The sequence below is a fragment of the Perca fluviatilis genome, chromosome 5 (genome assembly GCF_010015445.1).
Source record: "Perca fluviatilis chromosome 5, GENO_Pfluv_1.0, whole genome shotgun sequence".
In the NCBI taxonomy this organism is placed as follows: domain Eukaryota; kingdom Metazoa; phylum Chordata; class Actinopteri; order Perciformes; family Percidae; genus Perca; species Perca fluviatilis.
Genome location: NC_053116.1, coordinates 15,951,456 through 15,972,372, shown reverse-complemented (window position 1 = coordinate 15,972,372; position 20,917 = coordinate 15,951,456). Strand labels below are relative to the sequence as shown.

At 40.9% G+C, this 20,917-nt stretch overlaps 4 protein-coding genes across 15 annotated transcripts in view; 2 read left to right on the top strand and 2 right to left on the bottom strand.

Moving 5' to 3' along the window:
- LOC120558787 (IQ motif and SEC7 domain-containing protein 1-like) overlaps window positions 1-3,813 on the top strand; it is a 93,337-nt gene extending 89,524 nt beyond the window's left edge. For 7 of the 9 annotated variants that reach the window (XM_039800035.1, XM_039800036.1, XM_039800038.1 and 4 more), the window contains 2 exons: window positions 1,664-1,713; window positions 3,030-3,813. In XM_039800035.1, the coding sequence (XP_039655969.1) occupies window positions 1,664-1,713; window positions 3,030-3,551 (572 nt within the window). In that variant the 3' untranslated portion in view covers window positions 3,552-3,813. The remainder of the gene's footprint in view (window positions 1-1,663; window positions 1,714-3,029) is intronic. The other 2 variants (XM_039800042.1, XM_039800043.1) reach the window with 2 other exon arrangements.
- A 3,654-nt stretch (window positions 3,814-7,467) lies between these two features.
- gp9 (glycoprotein IX (platelet)) lies at window positions 7,468-8,816 on the top strand. Its single transcript, XM_039799467.1, has 2 exons — window positions 7,468-7,628; window positions 7,964-8,816. The coding sequence occupies exon 2, from the start codon at window positions 7,965-7,967 to the stop codon at window positions 8,700-8,702; it is 738 nt and encodes a 245-aa protein (XP_039655401.1). The 5' UTR covers window positions 7,468-7,628; window position 7,964; the 3' UTR covers window positions 8,703-8,816.
- Window positions 8,817-11,369: 2,553 nt separating this feature from the next.
- On the bottom strand, window positions 11,370-14,790 carry LOC120559633 (haloacid dehalogenase-like hydrolase domain-containing 5). Its single transcript, XM_039801508.1, has 8 exons — window positions 14,520-14,790; window positions 13,550-13,753; window positions 13,278-13,390; window positions 13,086-13,179; window positions 12,943-12,976; window positions 12,671-12,845; window positions 12,348-12,536; window positions 11,370-11,766 (listed from the first exon to the last, which is right to left on the bottom strand). The coding sequence occupies exons 1-8, from the start codon at window positions 14,637-14,639 to the stop codon at window positions 11,370-11,372; spliced, it is 1,326 nt and encodes a 441-aa protein (XP_039657442.1). The 5' UTR covers window positions 14,640-14,790.
- A 908-nt stretch (window positions 14,791-15,698) lies between these two features.
- On the bottom strand, window positions 15,699-19,871 carry cnbpa (CCHC-type zinc finger, nucleic acid binding protein a). Of its 4 annotated transcripts, XM_039801511.1 has the most exons (6): window positions 19,746-19,852; window positions 18,607-18,672; window positions 17,619-17,739; window positions 17,268-17,333; window positions 16,831-17,029; window positions 15,699-16,682 (listed from the first exon to the last, which is right to left on the bottom strand). In XM_039801511.1, the coding sequence occupies exons 3-6, from the start codon at window positions 17,734-17,736 to the stop codon at window positions 16,565-16,567; spliced, it is 501 nt and encodes a 166-aa protein (XP_039657445.1). In that variant the 5' UTR covers window positions 17,737-17,739; window positions 18,607-18,672; window positions 19,746-19,852; the 3' UTR covers window positions 15,699-16,564. The 4 variants fall into 4 exon arrangements, with proteins under 4 accessions (XP_039657445.1, XP_039657444.1, XP_039657447.1 ...); XM_039801510.1 differs by lacking the exon at window positions 18,607-18,672 and having other exon boundaries at window positions 19,746-19,871; XM_039801513.1 differs by lacking the exon at window positions 18,607-18,672 and having other exon boundaries at window positions 15,699-16,646; window positions 19,746-19,871.
- Window positions 19,872-20,917: the final 1,046 nt, after the last annotated feature.

The window sequence follows — 20,917 nt, the reverse complement described above, 5'->3', positions numbered from 1 at the left end:
CTCTCCTTCTGTACTCTGCCTCTTTGTGATGACATCAAGGGGATAAAAATAGCAAAATGTTTTTTTCACGGCACCATACATTGATTTTAGAGTTTTCCCCTTTTAAATCCACTATATAACTCACTCATGATTGGATAGTTTGGTCTACACGGTGTGTCCTTCAATGTTTAACTTCAGCATACTTTTGTTTTAGAGAGCAGAAAGGTGTGCTCCAAGTTTTTTACAATTCACAGACTGAATACAGACGCATTTCAGAAGAGGTTGATTGTTTAGGAACGCAGTGTTTGCTAGATTTTCTCTTCTCAGTGATGAATGAAATTGACAGGCAGTTCTCACCTCTAATCATGTAGTTATTTCTGAACATTTCCATGTTTATAATCGTCACCTTTTTTTTTTTACCTCACACTTTTGCACTCCTTTTATTCAAAGACATTCCATGATAATGTTGTGTTGTGTTTTATTCAAACATCACTTGCCATTTCCTCTCACGTATATTTGTGAACTAAACAAATCAGTGCTGACGTGTACCATTCTTAAGCAGCAACAAGATCAAGATTTAGTTTCAGTCTTGCCGTTAAAAGTCATTTTACATCCATGAATATCAATGTTTAGCACAGCCGCTCTGTCTCTGAAGCAAGAATACATTTCATTCATTACAGATAACAGCTATGTGAAGTTATCGGGTGATTAACTTGATAACAAAATGAAATCCAGTCAGGGGTCTGCCTTACAGTTGGTAATACTATACGCTTTGTTCTAATGATCACTACTTCGATGGAAAATAATAGGTCAGTCAGTGAAGAAGTCCCTCCGCCTCCTGTCTCCTGTGTTTTTCGATACAGGATGTGGCATGTTAGTGGGGTCATTTTTGTTAAGTGTTTTCTTTTTCCTTTCCTTCCATACTCCCATTTCATGTGTATTTACTGTGTTATTTCCATACACATCAGGTATTTTCCTGTTTATGTGTGATTATTGGTCATGTATCATTGGCTGAGTGTGCCTAACAACAGCAAAAGTGCTCTGTTCGCCCTCAGACCTGTATATGCCTGTACATCCCATGTGCAACAACCACTGTATTGCTTTTGATGTGTCTCCTCCTTTGTGACTGTCACTGAGACTGGCTTTTCGGCAACCTTGACCCTTTTGAAAATCTACATCTTGTGACAACATTAGCGAACAAGTTGTCATGTTTTATCAACTCAAAAATCAGGGAGAATTTGGTTTAGGGCATCAACCCTGTTAAAAGGTTTTTCAAAATAGCCTGCAATCTTTTGTTTAAACTTCACTCTGGACATTTCCTTGGTCTGTCAGACTTAATGCCCCTGGGGTCCCTATTTGTTGAGATTTATAGAGATGAATTAAAAACATTTTAAGCAGTTTGAAGTGCGTTTTAAAACTTAAATCACTGAAATTAAAAATACAGCTTTAGTTTTCAGCCTGCGTGAAGATGTGACTTCACTATACAGTTAGCCACTGTACCACCTGTCACCCACCACTCTCCCAGACCTGAACGCGCTCTCCCCTTCCCGCCCATATTTGGACCTTACTCACAGTCACAATTCACTGCATTGCCCCCTTCGGGACTGGTGGGCGGCCTAAACGTCTGTAGTCGATCCAGGAGTGCTGTCGATCTCTAATCTGTGGTATTGCATGTCTCGGGCAGGCAAGCGGGGGCGTCGCAGCAGTGCAGGATCACTAGACAGCAATATGGAAGTAAGTTGGAAGCAGCTGGTATCCAAGCTACTCTCTATGTGATGATGTGCACTGTGAAAACACACCATTTATTTTTAGTCTTACACCTTCTTTGCTTCATAGACTCAGTCCATTTGTTTGGATCATTTATTTTTCTTCCTGGGATGCCTTATAACCTGCTTGCCTCAGTTAGTGTGCATGAATGGGTTGCCTGCCTCTGATCCTGCCACTTTTTTTGGAAGCCAGCGATCTCCTGTTTTGGTCATGTTATATGGCCAATATACACTTTTATCTTCAAACAAGCATGACTCTACTAATCCCTCCTTTGATCCCTCCCCTTGTCGCCTGTCTCTGTCTTTCATTCAATCACATCCAAGCGGTTTTCATTTGGTTCTTCTTCTCAGTGGCAGGGTGGTAGCTCTGTGAGACACTAGGAAACCCCTCTTCCTCTTTGGGTCTTTGTTTTTTCCCATATCCCCACTTTCACTCAAATGCTTGGTTAAGGTTTAGGGAGGAGGAACATAGCCTTCATAGTCAAAGGTCTACTGATGGGCTTCACACGGACTTATAAAGATGTGGATTTCATTCATTCATCTTTCTTTCATGTCATGTGTCCATGAGTTCAAGTGTTGGGTTGAAGTCTGGAAACCTGAAAATGTCATTCTTCTTTCAAAGACATTGTGTGGTCTTTCTCCAGTCTTAGATGAAGCATGTGCCAAAGGAAAAGCTTTTTTTTTTTTTAGGAGAATTCATACCTGGATAGTGAGCAGTGTTGCACCCAGAAACGGGAGGAAAAGTGTCCAGGTTGTGAAGTCTGCACACAAGAGCTTAGTTTCTCCTGCCTTCTGACTTCTAGTTGAATGCTAATGTGTGGATGCTGAGTTTGCCTGTCACATCCTCTGCATGTGGAAACTATTGTAACAAGTTGCATGTGTGACTCTTAGAGGGTTTGGCACACTGACTGCAATGAAGATGAAATGTTGTCTTTTCTCCCTTTGTTGATGTCATGATTTATGCTCCCAATGGTATTAATGTAATTACTCATGTTACAGATTTACTGTTTCAAGCCAGTTAGCTCCTTTCCAGCAGAGCTCCTTTGAAAATAGGCTCCATTCATCTTGAAGCTGAATATTCCTAGTGTTGCTGCTGCCTACCATGAAAACATTTTTAGTTTCTCATTTGCATGCCCTTTAACATTTTGCTACTTGTTTATCTGAAATAAGAAAAGTGTGAATTCATCCTACTGGTGCCTTGTAGCTGTTGTTCAGTAGCTGTTGTGCAGTAGCACTTGCACAGTGTCTGACGGACATGCTGTTACCTTTTTTTCCTGCCTGCAGGGGTCCATCATTAGCAGTCCACACACACGCCGGAGAGCCACCACGCCACGTGAGGGCGCACCCCGCGGCCAACCCTCCATCCCTAATTCAGCATCGACTTCCATCCTTGGGTCGCTCTTTGGCAGCAAGCGAGGCAAACCCTCATCCCAGAGCCACTCCCCTTTCCCTCAACCTGGTCAACCCACTCTCATTTCCCACAAGCCCCACCCGACCAACCTGCACCACACAGCACAGGTAGCACATACAGTGCAACTCCACGGCCACCATTCCCAGTACTGCCAAGTCCCACAGAACCCGCCGCCTTACCACCACCACCACCACTACCACCCCCCTCCCCACACGCAGTACCACCAGCACCCAGGCTACGCCGCACATGCACACCAACACCTCCATTCACAGCACAGCCATTACAGCCAGCATTCCCAACACGCCTCGCATGCTCCCCACCACCACAGTCAGCAAGCGGGTTCGGCACCTGGCGGACCCAAACCTAAACACAGTGGCATCAGCACCGTAGTGTGATGCTCCTAACACCAAGAGGAGGAGCGAGGAGGGAACTTAATGAAAGAGGGACAATTGCTTACACCAAAGGGACTGACAGCATAACTCTATGGCCTGTCCACTGTGTTTTACTGCTGCTGTGATGGAAACCAATCACACGCGGTCACCTTTTTCACCTCCAGGTCCAACTAATATGCAGGATGGAAATCGGACTTAAATCTTCCAACAGGGGCCTTTTACTAGTTTGCCTGATCATGGGCATGGCCTCGTCAGGGTTTTTGTGTTGGGGAGGGGAAGGGGTTCTGTACAGGAAGATGCTCTATGTTTTCCACTCACCGCCCGGCCGTGACGGCTGTAGAGAAAATGTGTTCTCTCACCAAGCCGCTCCACACAGCTTCATTCCTTCAATAGCCTGTCTTACCTTCACATAATCAGGAGGAAAGACGACCTGAGACGAGAACATGGTTTTCTCTGTCACATCAATGGCATCATTTCTTGTGCACAGCCTTTCGGAAGTCAACTTTCAACTCTTTGGTTTGCGGATCCTACCTTCATATGAATGCAATTTGCCATTGCCTCCCGTAGAGCTCATATGTAGTGAAGAACCTAGGTATAATCATTTCACACTAACTTAAATCAAAGGACAGGTTAAACAACTGAGTGGACCGTCTCAGTCATTGTAGTTCTAGTTCTGTATTTACTGTAGATGACAGCTATATGTGTTTCTCCTAGCTCTCATAAATAAATGTGCCAACTATTAATGCATAATCTATTTAGTCAATACTTCATGTACAGTATATTGTGCGTAAAGTAATTTGTAAGATTATACTTACAATTATTATTATCAGCAAAAATGAATTTTATCAGTATTATACTGACTCTGTGGTAACAGGATGTAGATTTGAAAGGAGTGAACTCCCATTCAGCGCGGCCTATAATCTATTCTGGAATTTTTTGCCTTTTCAAATGGATCAGAAGGAGCCTTTGGGTGGCAGCTGTTGCATATGGGCTTTAAAATGCTGTGCTCACAGCTGAAGCCTCAAAGCAGACTGTTCCTGTCAACTCTCACAAATGATGAACTGGGCTGGTTGGTTGTTTTAATCTTAGTTTACTGCTCATACTGTGGCTGCTTAAACTGTAAAAAGTAATGAAGATTCAGAGTGAAAAGACATTTTAAATATGCTTGGAGGCTCAGTTCAAATGTTACAAATGGACCCACAGAACGAGTTGAACATGTTGAGTCTGTTGCCTTTAACATATGCGACAGCTGCTCTCTTGACTCTGGAAATCAAAAACAGAAACACTTTTGAAATCTTCTTTTGCCTTGTTTAGTATCTTGGTTTTTTTTAATTTACCAACGAGGTTTGGTGAGTGAATAAAATCAGTTCCTACATAGTGAAATATTTTTTTCATCTTTTTTCTATCATATGTGCAATATCTTTGTACTGATTTTGTACATTAACAGCAAGCAAGGTGTCCCTCCAATTTGTGCGTTTTTCTCATGTTGCGTCATTATTTATTTAATTTTTGTTTTTGATCCCTGTCAGAGTCTTTTCCCAGTAAATTAATGTGTGGCTGTCCTCGTGGTCTAATGAGAGGTACAGACTTGGAGTTCAGTGGAATGTCTATTAAGTGATTTTTGCATGTAATGTTGTTAATGTGAGGCTATCCTCTGCACATTGTATAACAAATCAGTGTTACCATAGCAAGTTTAAGTGCAATCATGTTGGAAAATGCAGACTTGTACTGAGAGTGGAAGTCTGTTATCTTGTTGTCTAGGATGAAATTTAAGTGGGAAAAAAATATCTTTTTTCATTTAAGAATATATAAATACTTACTTACACAGTTCACGGTGGGAAGAGGAATGTGTATATATATTTTAATAAAAGGAATATGCTTCTCTTTGGGCTGAACAGAAATATTTTGCTGGATAAGCACATATGAAAGGACACTTTCATTTTTTCAGGAAATGCAGTTATACTATACAAAATGCAAACTGAACAAGTGAACTGGGTATATGTAAAGAATAACTTTCTACATTCTACAAATAAGAGTCTATTCTAGTGTGTAAATTAGTGACAGTAAACTGTTTGTTCCAATATTCAGGTTGTAAATGTATTTTAACATTCACAAAGAAAACCATTGCCATAAGTCAGGCTTATTCTTACACATTTATCCTCACATGAATTAACAAAGAACGCTCAGATGACAGACATATCACATATGGGACATTAATGATCAACTGAATGTGTCTTTGCCATTGATTTCATATTTTTGCTATAATTCTGAAATCTTGGGAAGATGCAAACCGAGGAAACTGTTTATTTTGGTGTGTGTTGTAGTGCTTGAAATGTCTACAGTCATTCTTTGTGAGAAAGTACCCCAACAATGCACTGCATGGATCATGTGTCCTGTTCACTGTGAGCTATTGGGGAGTGAAAAAAATCAGCCTATACATTTTGACTTTTGGTTTTGATCAATTTGGAATTTCCTGATGTTGACGTGTTCTTGTTGCTCCATGTTTAGGCTGGTAGTTATTGAAGCTCAGCATGCATTTCATCAACAAAGCCATTGTGTACATTACAAACATTAAGAACCTTGCACTTCTGTTGCCGAGGGCTTTCATCGTGTAAATATGGGATTGTGGTGTGCAAACTGATGAACTGCTTTCATGAAGCTGTAAAGGGACCAAGATGGGGGGTAAAGCAGCTGTACATAATGTGTATATGATCAGTACTCTATTCTGATATCTGCAGTTAAGATCAGGATGTATATATATCACCTCATGTATTAGAGAGGTGATTCATGAACATATCGATTGTCCTCCAGCTGTCATGAACTGGCATTTTCTGTAGAAATAAAAAAACAGACTGTTTGAAAGTCCGCTGCCATTTACACCCAGCTCTCTTTTCATACAGTATACACACACACACACACACACACACACACACACACACACACACACACACACACACACACACACACACACACACACACACACACACACACACACACACACACACACACACACACACACACACACACACAGCAAAATACAAGCATCCTGTTGCAAGCTGTTTAGTCTGGCCTGAGACACATTTAAAAAACAAAAAAGGAAAAGACAAGAATGGCCTCATTTATATGTGCATTCTGTTTGTACAGTGAGTAGTGAGTCAGTAAGACCCCAGTTATTGTAAAACTTCAACTGTGACAATGTTGAGAACGCAAAATAAACGAATATATGACTTATGGTACGCATGTGTTGTTTTTGCTCTCCAGTGTATATAAAGTACAAAATACTGTATCTTATTGAGCACTAAGTCAGCTGTGTTTGTATAATGCATTTCACATTAATGCATTATCTTTAGGCTCCCATATCTTCCACTTCCAGACTCCAGCATTACTTACCATTTCTTAGTGTTGCAGCATTTCCACTAGAGGGCATGCATTAAAGTGCTACCAAATTAGAAGAAAAAAAACTATGCCATTACACCACCTATGGGTGAAAAGTGCACCTGCTACACAATTAGTTCCTCATAGGATCAGCCTGTGAAAATGATTCTTCTTACCTCTCAGCTTTAACCCACTTCTCTGAAGCTATGGAAGTGTGACATTTTTTCTTGGATTGTAGATTTTCTGTCCATTCTGCTTTGCAGCTCAGAATTTCCATTAAGAAACATTGGCTCTTTGGCCTTAAGCTCAGTTAGTATTTGGCTTTCAAAATATCTCATAGGTAAATTCACATGCTCCCAGCTGTATGTTGCAGTAAAGTATCCCTTGTATCCTCAGCACTGCAGTGGATGTCAGTAATAAACATTGTGTGGGAGAGCTTCAGATAGCCTCCGACTGTTTTTAATAGATAAACTATTATCTCCTTTAAGCAGATAGGTTTCCTCCATGTCAAATGCGCCATAACCGTGCAGTGTTATTGGTGCGTTGCGTAGACTGACGTTGCTCTGTATTGGGTGTGCGATTATTCTGTTTAATAACACGTTACGAAACAGGGACACCTTGAGTCCAGGAGAATTTTTTTAATTACTCAAATGCAACATTGGACTATAGCAGTGAACATTTTAAGGATGACTGGCAACACAAGAGGTAACTTCTAAGCTGGTTTGACTTTAAAAGTTTTTTTTATTTATTTAAACAAATACATTGACTTTGTCATTTGGCTATATCTCTTTACTACAGCTTAAGGATACACAGATGTGGTTAATATCATTCATCTCATTGATGTATTCACTTTTGGCATAAACAGTTAAATCAAGACTCTGAAGATAGACAGTTTGTTTGTTGCTTCATGTTAATATTGTTCTAATGCACAGCTTTATGGAAACTGTCTGACTTTAGATTTCTTCAATATAACATCATGCTCCCCGTTCATATTATTAACTGGAAATTATTACTGGAATAACCTTTTCCTCATCCTGCAGGATGCTCTCCGGTTTAAGCTTAGCTGTCCTTGTCTGGGCAACATTAAGCACACACACTACTGGTCAACCCTGCCGATGTTCAGCCCTCCTGCCTGCTGGCCTGCAGGTCAACTGCAGCTTTTTAAACCTCATGGAGCTGCCTCATCTGCCCTCAGACACCACAGAGATCGATGTGCAGAACAACCGGCTCATCTCGGTGACTCCAGGCCTCTTTGACAGACTGGTTGGTCTGAAAAAGGTCTCACTATCTGGAAACCCCTTTCATTGTGACTGTAGGATCCAATACCTGAGGAACTGGTTACTGAAGAACAGGGATGTTGTCTCCAAGGAGCCCACCTGTTCCAGTCCAAGCTCTGTGTCTCAGAGAGCCATCACTGAACTCACCGACGACTACTTTTCTTCCTGTGCCCTGGCAGGCTGTACTTATGGGACTTATAGCACTGTGATGGGAGTGATGCTATGCTGCCTCATTGTTCTGCTTCTGTGGAGCTTGAGACTAGCCAAAACTTGCACATTCACTCTTTACATATATGAGAGACATTCGGGATTTGAGGCCGACTCTTTGCGCTCACTGAAGCCCAAACACAGGAGGAGGCTGCACACTGCGCAGTCAGAGGTCAGCATGGATTCCCTCACGTGTGCGGAGGATCTAGAAAAACCACTTATCAACATGGAGTTACTGCCACAAGTACTAGATGTGTTGCACAAGAAGCACAATATAAAGATAAAGGCTACCTGAGGGACCTACTACAGTGAAATTACAAAAAACACGAGTGGCAAATAGAATTAACGGCAGCACAACGGATTTCTTTGTTTTTTGCAATAAAGTTGTTTTTAAAGGTGCAATATGTAATATATTTACTGTATTAAATAAAAAAATGACTACAATATGTCATCAGATATTAAGGAAACATGCTAAGCTAAAATACTATCTTTTCTGACAATAATGCTTGTTATCAACTGGCCATTGTAACAGCCAGACAGGGTTGCCAGATACCTGTAAAAATGCAAACCCAGCGCACTACAGCTATAGTACAGCCATGGACAGGGGCGTAGCACAAAATTCTGGGCCCTGTAGATAGGCTTTTTCTATGGGCCCCTCCTCGCATCCACAGCTATTCATTCTAGCATCTTTTTGGGCCCTCCTCTCATGAGGTTCCTCCTGAACAGGTAAGCATTAGCTTTAGGCTAATTTATTACAGCTACTAGGGACGGGCATTTTCAGTCATTTCAAAATTTGTGTACTCACATTGAAGAGAGTAGCTACTCATTGGTCACTCACAAAAACAATTGAGACACAGCCAGTAAAGTGATCCCTACTGGTCCTTGCTAATGCCGACATGCTAACACGCGATAACTGCTAACATTACCGGAGGACCAGTCAAGCGGGCCATGGCTGTTTACAACATAGCCTGTTCAGCGGCTGTAGCCAACAAACGGTGAGTAATTTTAAACCAAGAAAGGGTGGCTGTAAATCGGGTAGAGAGGACTGCGAGTTTGCACTGTTTTTAGCGGTTGTTGCCGTAATTTTAAGCCGAGAAAGTGTGTCTGTCAGTCTCGTAGAGAGGACAGCGAGGTAGTGATGTTTTTAGCGGCTGTTGCCATAATTTTAAGCTGAGAAAGTGTGTCGGTCAGTCGTGTGGAGAGGACGGCGAGCGGGCGAGGTAGTGGTGTTTTTAGCAGCTGTTGCCATAATTTTAAACTGAGAAAGTGTGTCTGGCAGTCGGGTAGAGAGGACAGGAGACCTAGTGGTGTTTTTAGCGGCTGTTGCCATAATTTTATGCCAAGATAGGGTGGTTGTCTACAGAGCTCCGCGTGAGCACAGGCTTTTATGACTGTCAACATAGCCAGCGTCTAACGTTAGCTACTCCGCTGTGCTGTGGGGTAATGTCTCGCTATGTGAGCATAGCAAGCAACATTGTTGGAAGCGCTCTCAACCTGGCAACCTCCGTTAACTTCCGAGTCTGGGGAGGAGGGGCCGGGGAGATGACTCTCTCCAGTATTTAGAATTTTTGGACTGCAGTAACTATTTTTAAAGCTAGCTGTCAGTATTACATATTGGACCTTTAATGCTAAACCGCTACACTAATGTCTCTTGAGACTTCTGGGTAACTGACATTTTTTTCTTACAAGGCAATTTTAGTCTTGGACATTTTACTCATTTAAGCAGGAAATGCACCAGATAAATGCATAATAAATAATAATCCAACTGAAAAGTTTCTTATGTACACTGAAAGTCATAACATGCTTAATTTTAGCATTTTGGGTTAAAGCTAAAGAAATGTGTACATTACAGATACACTAGAGTATTGAAGACTAGTTTGGCTTCTAAACTTTTTGGAAAAGCCTAGATATTCACACATTTGTCTTAAAAACAATCTGTCAGTCCTACGGAACAAGAAGACTGAGCTAGTTGAGTATTAAGAGCATACTGTAGAGACGGTGCATAACATAAGATCTACCCAGGTGCTGTCTGTTACAGTTACCTCAATATCTTGGCCATTTGTGATAAGTTGTGGATCATTTTTTGATTGAAAAAAAACCAACACACAGGCAGTTTGCAAAGCAAGTTTAACGATTCCTTATAAGTTTTTACGCTAAGGTATTTACAATGAGTGAAATACTACAAATGATCTAAAATAAAGCAATAAAGGTTTTTGATTGTATCTAAATGTCTATATAGTTTTGCTTTTGGAATTACAATTTGAAGCATAAAAAATTATGTCTACATCATAATAAACAGGGTATGGCAGGAAAATACGTTAACATTTAACAAAGATGAAAGTCTGATCTGTGCAAATACTGGTCAAGGCTCTCATAATGCAGACAGACAGTACTATTAGAGGACAATACAGCACATCAAACTGTTGTTTTTACAGTACAATTTTTACTCTCATGTTCATGCATAGAACTTCCAGAATAAATGGGTAAACACATGATTAAAATTGTAATAATAAAAAGTCACCATGGGAATAAGGGTCGACCGTTATCTGAATAGGCTTCTTAAAAACACTGGTAAATTCTTGTAATAAATATAAGGATGATTTCAGGATTTGAAATTATCTAAAATATTGCTATCATCTAAAAAAAAAAACAAGAAAAAAAAAAACTTAGTAGGGTAAAATAAGGCAGTTCCTTAAATGTTTCCATAATGAAAACAGGTAATAAAAGGTAATCACAAATAGAATGTTAAAGAGCAGTTGACAGTAACAGTTACATGATTAATTCTCTCTTAAGTTTTTCTCAATGATCAAAGTTTATAAGGTGACCCATTTTTTGTCTGCCGATGTCCACAGTGTACGGCTCCTACAGGTTTATGCATTGAGTGGTTTACCCAGTGTAATGCTCCACCTCCCCCTCCCGACTATAGGACCTCCATAATCACACAACACCTGTTGGCTAAACTCTACTGAGGCACAAACTTCTCCAGCTCAAAGATGCGGTCTACAGCTTCTGCCACATCCTGCACAATGTGGTCTGGCTCCACCAGCGCAGGGTCAAATCTGAAGTCCCGGTGGCCGTGGAACACAGTCTCTTTGATGCAGTGACTTGCATCCGACGGCACTTCTACGTTGGGGTTGTACACCCCTGTGCAAACTAGGACAGACTTACAGGAAGTGGCAGAGGGCAGCGCTAGCTCGCTCTCCCACAGATTGTCCCTCTCCTCCTCCTGGGGCACTGCAGTGGTGGACCCTGTGGCGGAAACCATCTTAGCAACAGTTTTGGGGTTCTTTCGAGAAACTCTCTGCTCCAGGTAGCGGTTGTATAGATTGGCGCCATAGATGTCAGTCATAATGTTATCCCTAAGAGTACAGAAGGGAAGGGATTACTCAGTGCCTCAGGTGGTATGCATAAAGCTAGCCTACAGTAGATACTGATTTGTGCAAGAATGTGTTTATTTTCTGCTGTTCTATGCTACTCCGCCAACAAAAGAGCAATTAAAGCAATTGCTGGAACAACACAACCGAAACAATCGTGATAAAAAGTTGAAGTGAAACTTGCAAGTTCTGAAAAGGAAGGTGTGATATGTTCACATTTTGTATTTTCATTATGTTTCTCACCAGATTATTCAGTTTGTTAAAAATTGCAAGTTAAAATGTGAGCACACACACGTTTAAAAACTGATAAATAAATGTCAAGTGAGGTTATCTCAATTTTATTATGCAGTTCTTGTTCCTGCTCTCTTCATCTTTTAATTACTTACATGTGCATTAATAATGACAATACATCAAATATATGTATCGCATTTTTAGGTACTCAAAGTCACATTGTCATCAGACTGTGTCAAAAGTGAATTCTGATGATGTTGGTCTCATCGCTTCTTTAGTTTATTCCATATGCTGTTAACTACATTTGCAATAAAGGAAAAAACATGGGGTCTTACCCTATAGCATAAAGGGAAGTGACGGGAAGTTTCCATTGCATCTGCATGGCCTGGGTTCTGATGAGGTACTCTGCAAAATGGTAGGTCAGCTCACTCGGTTTTCCCATGAGCGCCTCATACTTCAGGTCTTTACCGGTTATCTTCTTATAGATGTTCTCTAGGCAAACAAGAAATGTCCCATGGCCAAACCTGAGCCAAATAAAGACAAAGGGATATATATATATATATATATTTACATTTGGCAGTTTTTAAATCTGTGCTTTAGTTGCTAATGTTAATAAATGGAATCCTTCTTTTAACTGTTGTGTGACAGCGCTGGTTACCGTGGAGAATGTGCCTCAGCCATCCACATGAGGTCCATGTTGCAGGCCAGCAGGGGGAGTTGAGGCATGTTTTGGGTTTGGTGAACACTGCTGAGGTTCCCTTTGGTCAACAAGATGTCAATTATCAGCTGGAGGTTGGTCTCCCATCGAATTGGCTCCCCGAACAGAACCACGGCTGTATGTAAAATTAAAATGGTAACATTAAATCTGACAAAGCCGATGCCGAGGAATAAGTATGAAACTGACAGCTGATGAAAGGTACATGTTCTCACCATCAATCTTAGGAAGGTTGCGAACAGGATTGGACTGTAATGAAAACAGAAAAGCTAAACATGTGCTGTTGTGTATGACTAAAGAACAGTGTGATGTTTGCATTATCGACATCCAATTTCTGCACCAGATTTCAATATCTCACCGGCAATTTGGGTCTCCTGTTGTGATCCACCATGTCCAGCAATGGGAATGATTCCCTCAGCATATCAACACTTACAACATTCGTAAAGCCCACGCTGAAGACACAGTGTTAAGGACAAATGAAGTGTATTATGCAAACCTAATTTAAATGGATCGCAAACAGAAAACATAGCAAAGCAAGATTCCAGGATACTTTGTAGCAATTTCCAGGACTGGTCCCTGTCCTGACACCAGCACACACTTGTCATGAAACTTATTAAACATCCTCAGGGGACTGTGGGACATGATGACTTGATCTTGTGTAATCTGGAAATAGATAAGTGTTAGGCGATTTTAATAGCAGAGGTGAAAAGGGACACCAGATTAATAAAAAAAAATATTTAAAAAAGAAGTGCAGGTTTTGTGTCTCAGTTTGTTATATTCATTCTACAGCCATGGATCAATCTCAACAGTTTGGTAACTCACAGGTACTCCCAGGATGTGAGAGAGCTGGTCTGCTTTTGTTTGTCGGAGGCAATTCCCTGCATTTGTGACAAACACAACTGGCAACACAAATTGTCCCTGAGAGTCGACCAACTTCTCAAACGCCTTCTTTGCAGCAGGGATTGGCATCCTTCCCCGGACAAGCACGCCATCAATGTCAAACAACAGCCCAAAGCTTGGCTGCGGCTGTAGAAGGAAAGGAATGGACAAAAACAAGTTAATGAGCCAAACTGCAGGCAATAAATCAAGTAGAAAAACATAAGCAACACAGTGTGGATGAAGGAGGGTGACTGTCTGATCAATGTGATGGTCTAAGGGAATGAAAGATGAACTGGAGAACTTGTAACCCTGCACAATAATCAAAGGCTCCTCTTCTACACAAATTGCCATGTTTAAAGAATTAAATTTATGTTCTAGTGTGTATAATGCATGTGAAAACAGTTTCCACACATCATGGTGTATTTCTAATAACATATTAGGGACAGAGCTGACTCTAGTCTCGAGTATGACATAATATAGGCCCTTTATTATTTTGGCAACATAAGGGGCAGCCATAGATAATCCACAGTGGGAATCCTATGGTGACACAGCAGTGCATAGGGGTATATGCATTATTAGCATAAATAATCTTAAAGCCATCTCAATGTGTATGCGGTTAGTGGGACAAAAAAAAGAAAAAAGAAAATTGGGAACCCAGTGTATCTGCGATTGTTTTTCTCATGAGGGGAAACCCAGTAGGCTACTGTAAGCTACATCTGCTGTTATCCCTGATGTCAGATCCCCTGTTGTTCCTGCCAGCGGGTCCGCATCTAAAGCAACATTGTAGCGTATGTAACGTCGACTTGATTTAGCGTAGCAAACAATCTGAAACAACTACAAAGTACAAAGCATCGCCTTGTCAACAACGTATTGTTTGCATGAGTCCGAGGCGCAGCAACAGCTCGACCCGTACCTTGCTATTAGACTGAGTTCCGCAAAACCCGCACCGAGAACCGACAATCCCAGCTTTTCGTCTGGCTTGACGGTTACTCAGGGTGCACAGGCCCCGGTAAAACGGCAGGAGTCCCCTCATCTCTTTTGTTTATCGCCGGGTTTAAAAAAGAGAAAAACAATATCAATCAAAACGACCCGGCACGAAGCGAGAGCCGGCTCGGTCCGGCCGCGCTGGCTGATGAGCTTATTTTTTTTTTTTTTTTCGTCGTAGGTTTTCTCGTCTAGAATTTGACTGGGTGAGACCCGATGACGACATATGAGGAGTAGGAGGGTCCTTTGAGTCCTTTGCTGCATCTCTGCCGGAAGGAGACGTAGAGCTGCATCTGCACTGCAACCCCCGCTGCCATTTTAGACACCGAGGTGGAGCTTTCTGTTTTTCGCACGCCACGCACCTCGATGAATCATGGGAGAGGGCTGCAGAAAAAACACACGAGCTCATTGATCGCCATTACCCATCCGATCATTGTTTTCTATAAACTGGTTATATATTTCATGGAATGTTTATTTATATCCAGCGCGACTCGCACAACATGGATACAGATTAACCATAAATATTTAATTCATTTTACTCCCCGACTTTTCCTTTATGGCACAGAACCACAAGCACGGTGCCACAGTGCAGCAGTCTGTCGTCATGTCCTAGATGGGCCTCAGGGGTGGCTAAATTTGCTGCAGAGAACCAGAAGGAATTTGACAGGGAAATCTGACCTGACACCGGAATCCCCTTTCCAGTTTTACCCTACACGCTCTGTGAATCAAAGCTCCCTTTTTAACTGAAGAGTGGCTGTACAAATTGAATGGATGCTCATAGTTCAGGGCAAATGTGGTCGAATTTTAGGGATCTAATGCTGCAGACGCCTTGTCGAGATACATTAACAAAGGGCAGACAAAAAGTAAAAGAGGACAAAATGTTTGTGGAACAAAGAAAGACTTTGTGTACTGTTAACCTGCAGATCAGAATCAGTTGTGTATAGGTCTAGCAGTTCATTTTGCATACAAGTTTGTTTTTATACAGGCTCATGAGGGGATTATGCAGTATGTCAGACTCAGAGTACAACTTGAGACAGATCATTTGAGAATGGACAAACATCTGTAAAAGTAAGGCATTTTAAAAGAAGAAATTAAATATGACACCAGGTCCTCCCCGTGCTCCTCCAGCTTTATTGATAGTTTAAAATTACATTTCTATTTTCTAGGACTTCAGTTGCACTTTCCTTCCGACTTAAAAACTGAGTACAAGCAAATGGTATTTATACAGTAGTCTAAGTGATATTGTACAAAAATAACATTTTGATTTCTGTGAAAACATTTTTTCATTCCCAAATAACTCCTAATTCTGCTGACAACTGCTCTTGATGTTAAATTTTGCCAAGGTAAAAAAACAAAAATTCCAAAGCCATTTTAAAAGAAAAAGTCTACCTTGGACTACCAAGTGATATTTAAATTGTAAACAGATTTCTATAAAAGAACGCGTTTCTTTTAATACCTCCAAAATGTTTATATCGTAGCAATATAACATGTGGTTTGTTATCGCCCTTTTAGCTGCTTGTAGGGCTGAAATGCATCATGTTATGAACTGTTTCCATGTCATACTCTCTTGGCCAACTCATATCCCACTAAAACAAACCAAAATAACCATACATGGAAGTTTGGTTTCCATTTACTCCCTTCTTCTATCTCATTTTACTGAGGCTCTCTTCCACAAGCTCAGAGGTCCTATAGATTCCCATATTTAGTCCCATTTATTCATCTCTGATCACCAGTGGCTTGGAAAGGGGGGTTCTTTAACAAAGCATTATACATAACACCGCTACCAAACTAAAACATTTTTGTATTGAATGCAGAAAGATTTTTTTTCACCCCTTTCATTGTATTACATGTCGAGAGGCTCACTGGCCTGGGACTAGCCTCCGTTAGCCAACCTTTGGCCAGTGAAGAGGATTCAGAGAAAATAATACAACCAACCATCAATCTGAAAAAAGGAGGGGCAACAGAGGGCACTGATTATGCACTGCCTTCAATGGTGCAATCTTTTGCCAGGTGGCCCGCCTTTCCGCAGTTGTAGCAGTTAGTCTCGCTGGCTTTACTGCAATGCACAGCAACGTGGCCAATATCGCCACACCTAGAGGATACGAAAGTCGTTAGCTCAAGTGAGAGACAATAAAAAGGCTTTCAAGTGAACATCAGAAAATGATAACAGGAACACAATAAGCATACTGTAATGTTGAAAAGAAGACCGGGATTTAAAACTGGACTACGAGTCAACTCACCTGTAACATTTCACCTTATCGCAAAGTTTCTGGATGTGGCCAAACCCACCGCAGGAGTAGCACTTCTGCTCGTTGGCATGATCACAGTCACGGGCCATGTGGCCAGCTTTGCCGCAGGTGTAGCAGAGCTGCTCCCTCTCCTTTTTGGGCTCCTTGCAGTCCCGGGAAATGTGGCCACTCCTGTGGCAGTTGTAGCATGCTAAACAGAAATAAATAAATAAATAAACATACCCATTTCTCAAAAATGTATTGCCATTAAAAAAAAAAAAAAAGGTTGGTTCTAAATAAATGTTAAATCTTGTAGATACTATACTGTTATGTATGTGTACCATGGAAATCAAAACGTTGTAATTACTTCTGTAACGTGGTGTAAGAAAACACCACTTCACACCAACTAACTAGAACTGAAATGGAAGAATTAGAACTGCAATGCACACCATCCTCAGTTTGGTCACAGTCCCTGGCCATGTGTCCTTGGTCTCCACACCGATAACAGAACAGCTCTGGAATGACAGACAGATTAATATGCAAAGATGAACAGAAGACAAGGTTTTAAGTTATGGCTGCAACTCCCCAAATTAATATGTTCCATTGGGAATGCTGTAACAAGACCCATCAGTAACCCCACACTACAGCTACATAGGGAATAACACATTCAATTTTATTTATAGCAGACGTAGTCATAACATATGTCATATGGTCTATGATAATGTGTAGTGAAAAATATGTAAGACAGATTATTGTAATAATTATTCTGTACTGGGTGTGGCCTGAATATTAGATAGTACCCTTGCCTCGTCCCCGACCCCTGCCGCGTCCACCTCCACCACGTGCGCTTGGGCAATGCTTGACCCAATGCCCAGAGCGGCCACATCCAAAGCACTCGCTGCTACTGCTCATTTCCATTCTCTGAACAAAAACATGACACATATCAGTAAACAAAATTCAGTTAAAAGCAAAGTCTTTAGAGGCACTATTGAACTCACACAAACACACACAGTCTACACTGGGCACATTTTAGCTGTGATTTCCAGCCACCTTTCTGCACTTTTGCACCAAACACACAAAAGGAAGAAAATTCTTTTCAACTGGGAATGTGGCTATTATCTTGACATGCATCATCAATATTCCATGTGTACATTATAATCATACCTGGCACAGGCAAGAATTTGGGAGGACATTTATGCCAGTGTATATTGTTTATTTTCTACATTCTGGCTTTAATAAAGCTTAGAAAGTGACCTCTCATTCAACAATTAAGCTGCTTCGTATGCTGTTAAAACCCTCTCGTCACTAGTAGCCAAATCTCTTTAGACTACTTCCAGGCGTACTAACACATTGAGTTTGTTTTATTTTAAATTGTGCAAAATAAACTGAAACCAAAAAAATAAATGTGCTTTAGCTCTACAACACACATATTTAGCCATTTGTCATATGTGGTGTAAAAGCCTGTTGGAACAATAAATCTTGCAATGCAGCTGTTTACAAGCAGTAAATGGACAGCTGTTGCTGATGGTGGGATGTTTAAGCAGTGCAACCAGGTGTCATTAGTGCCATGTCATCAAGAATGACCTCATCATGGACATAATAATCTCATCAAAACCATTTAAAAAGATGTCTGAGTACAGTACTCAACTGTCCCACCAGTACTGCACGAGTGAGTCTAGCATGACTACCAGGGGGGGATCTAATCTACAATCAAACATGTACATTTTTCAGCTGTGGTGTCTATCATTATTGGCCATCAGACTACAACTAACTACTAAGCTAACTTACACGATTTCCTCAACGGAATCATGTTGTGATCGCCATAGGCCACACTTCTTTCGTTTGCTGACGGTGCTAAAGACATCAGGTCGGGAAGAATGTGAGTTAATGAGTAATCAAGCTGTTAGTGGAAAGTAATGTTACCCAGAAAACTATTTGGTAGAACAAAACAAGGCATTTGGATTTAAGTAACCTGTGTATTAGAGCAAAGTCTCAACTTGTTGCTTCCAATACTTATAATGGCCATCCAAATGCACGCCGGGCCTCGAGTTATGGCTTACATAATACTGTTTTTGCTAAATAGTTAATGAAACAATGTTTCTAAAGTAGCCACAGAAGAGCTCGTGTCCACTGGAGTAGCTACAGACAGCAGAGTTTAAATTATCTTCGATCATTTAGTCCACCACGGTGCCACACGCAACCGATTAACGGCACTACATAAATGACCATGAAAGCATGCCGTGGGTTGTATGCTAAGTTGGAAAGCTAGCTCCAGAGGGCAGTCCCACCACATCGTGTTATGATGAGCATCTGCTAAAATTGCAAGCCGGAGGACTACTAAAGATTAAAGATAACGCGAGGCGTTTTTTTTTAAGAATCTACGGGCCATTATCCACGTAGCTAAGTAAACCAGACAACGTGTTTCCGATCTGAAACAGAATCAAATGCCAAAGGTTGAAGCTACGCTAACGTTGGCCTAGTCACGTTGATTTTTCTGCGTACTCGCGAGACACTGGTGCTGCTGGCTAGCACATGTTAGCACACCACCTCACGATCACGACCAAGAAGCACGGTTCAGTCGACGATCGGTCTTCCCCCTCTAGTAAGAAAGTGTCGGTCCGTCACTTAGGGCGATAAAGGGTTACCGTAGATGGTTTCTGCCGGGTATTCAAGTAAATATACCGTAAAAACAAAATTTCCCGCGCAGGGCGCACACACCAAAGTCGTTGTGACGAGCTAACGTTAGCAGGCCGGACTGAGAACCCGATGCTTCGTTAGTAAGACCAAACCAGTGCGTTTATAAACAAGAAACCCGACCAAACATCTAATTTTCCGCTATTACCAGTTTTAACACGGTGTCGTTTCAAAGTTTACAGGTGTATAATGTATATTGATCAAACACATTTTAGTGCTGTTTTATTGCTTACCTCGCTGGCTACCTAGCTCTGTCAGTGTTTACGCCTCCTTCTTTGCGCTACATGCGGTGTGATGAACGGGAGTTCCTGAATTGCCATTCACAGTATCCAGTAAAAACCTGCATAGTCATTGGTCACATACTCTGCAAGCAACCAATCAAACACGAGAATGTCTGGACACCGCCTCTATGATTCAGCCAATCATGGATACAGAATTATCCCATTTCCCTAGACTGGACTTATTTTTCCAACTTAATGACCAACATTAGGGAAGAAAGATGTATATAATAGCAAAATAGTACTACTACGACTAAACTCACAATAAAGGTCATACTATCATTTCCAAAAATGAAGAAAGGTGGATGTAAAATACTAACTATTCACATTTTAAAAGGAAACTTAAAATATATTTGAAATGGTCAATGGTTCATGTGATAATAGCCTATATTGTGTGATTAGGCTGTATGGTGACCACTTTCATCTCTTCAGTAACCCATTCCAGCTAACTTTCCTGATATCTACAGTTTTATTTAATTAAATCAACAGCAGTATCTAAGACATGTCTCAGAGTGGCTTTGTTTACAGAATCAGTGCCTGTAGAGATGTTCTGGTTCTTAATAAATGCTACCACTGTTTCTCGTTAAAACTAACCAGCCAGATGAAAGTGTTGAAGTAAAAAGTGTATTTGAAGTATGTGTTCCAGACTAAAGTGGATCAGAATCTTTGATCTGAATCTGAGCAAATAAGCAACAATTATTAGTCAGTGATGAATAATACATAAGAGGTCAATTTAAAACACTGAAGTAATTTTGTATACAATTTGTGCACTTCTTAAAAACATCTGAAATTACCATTTATAGGCTATGCTACTTAGTTTGTTTGAGAATGCCCCAAAGTTAAACTAATAAATAAATAGACCTAAATAATAGCATAACAATCTAGCAATAGTGTGTGTGTTTCAGACTAATTGTATAACCCTGATGCGGACCCTTCTTGTTTAACGAATCCTGATTGCATCATATTTTAAATACAAGTGGACTGATAGAGACAACAATCCATTTGAGCTGCAAGCATCTCAGCTAACTGGCCTGAGTGCTCAGATCAATAATGGGAAAGATGCATTCATCTCTGTCTTAAGGTGGCTTTTGTTGTAAAGCTCTGAGATAGCAATTCTTATTACCCAT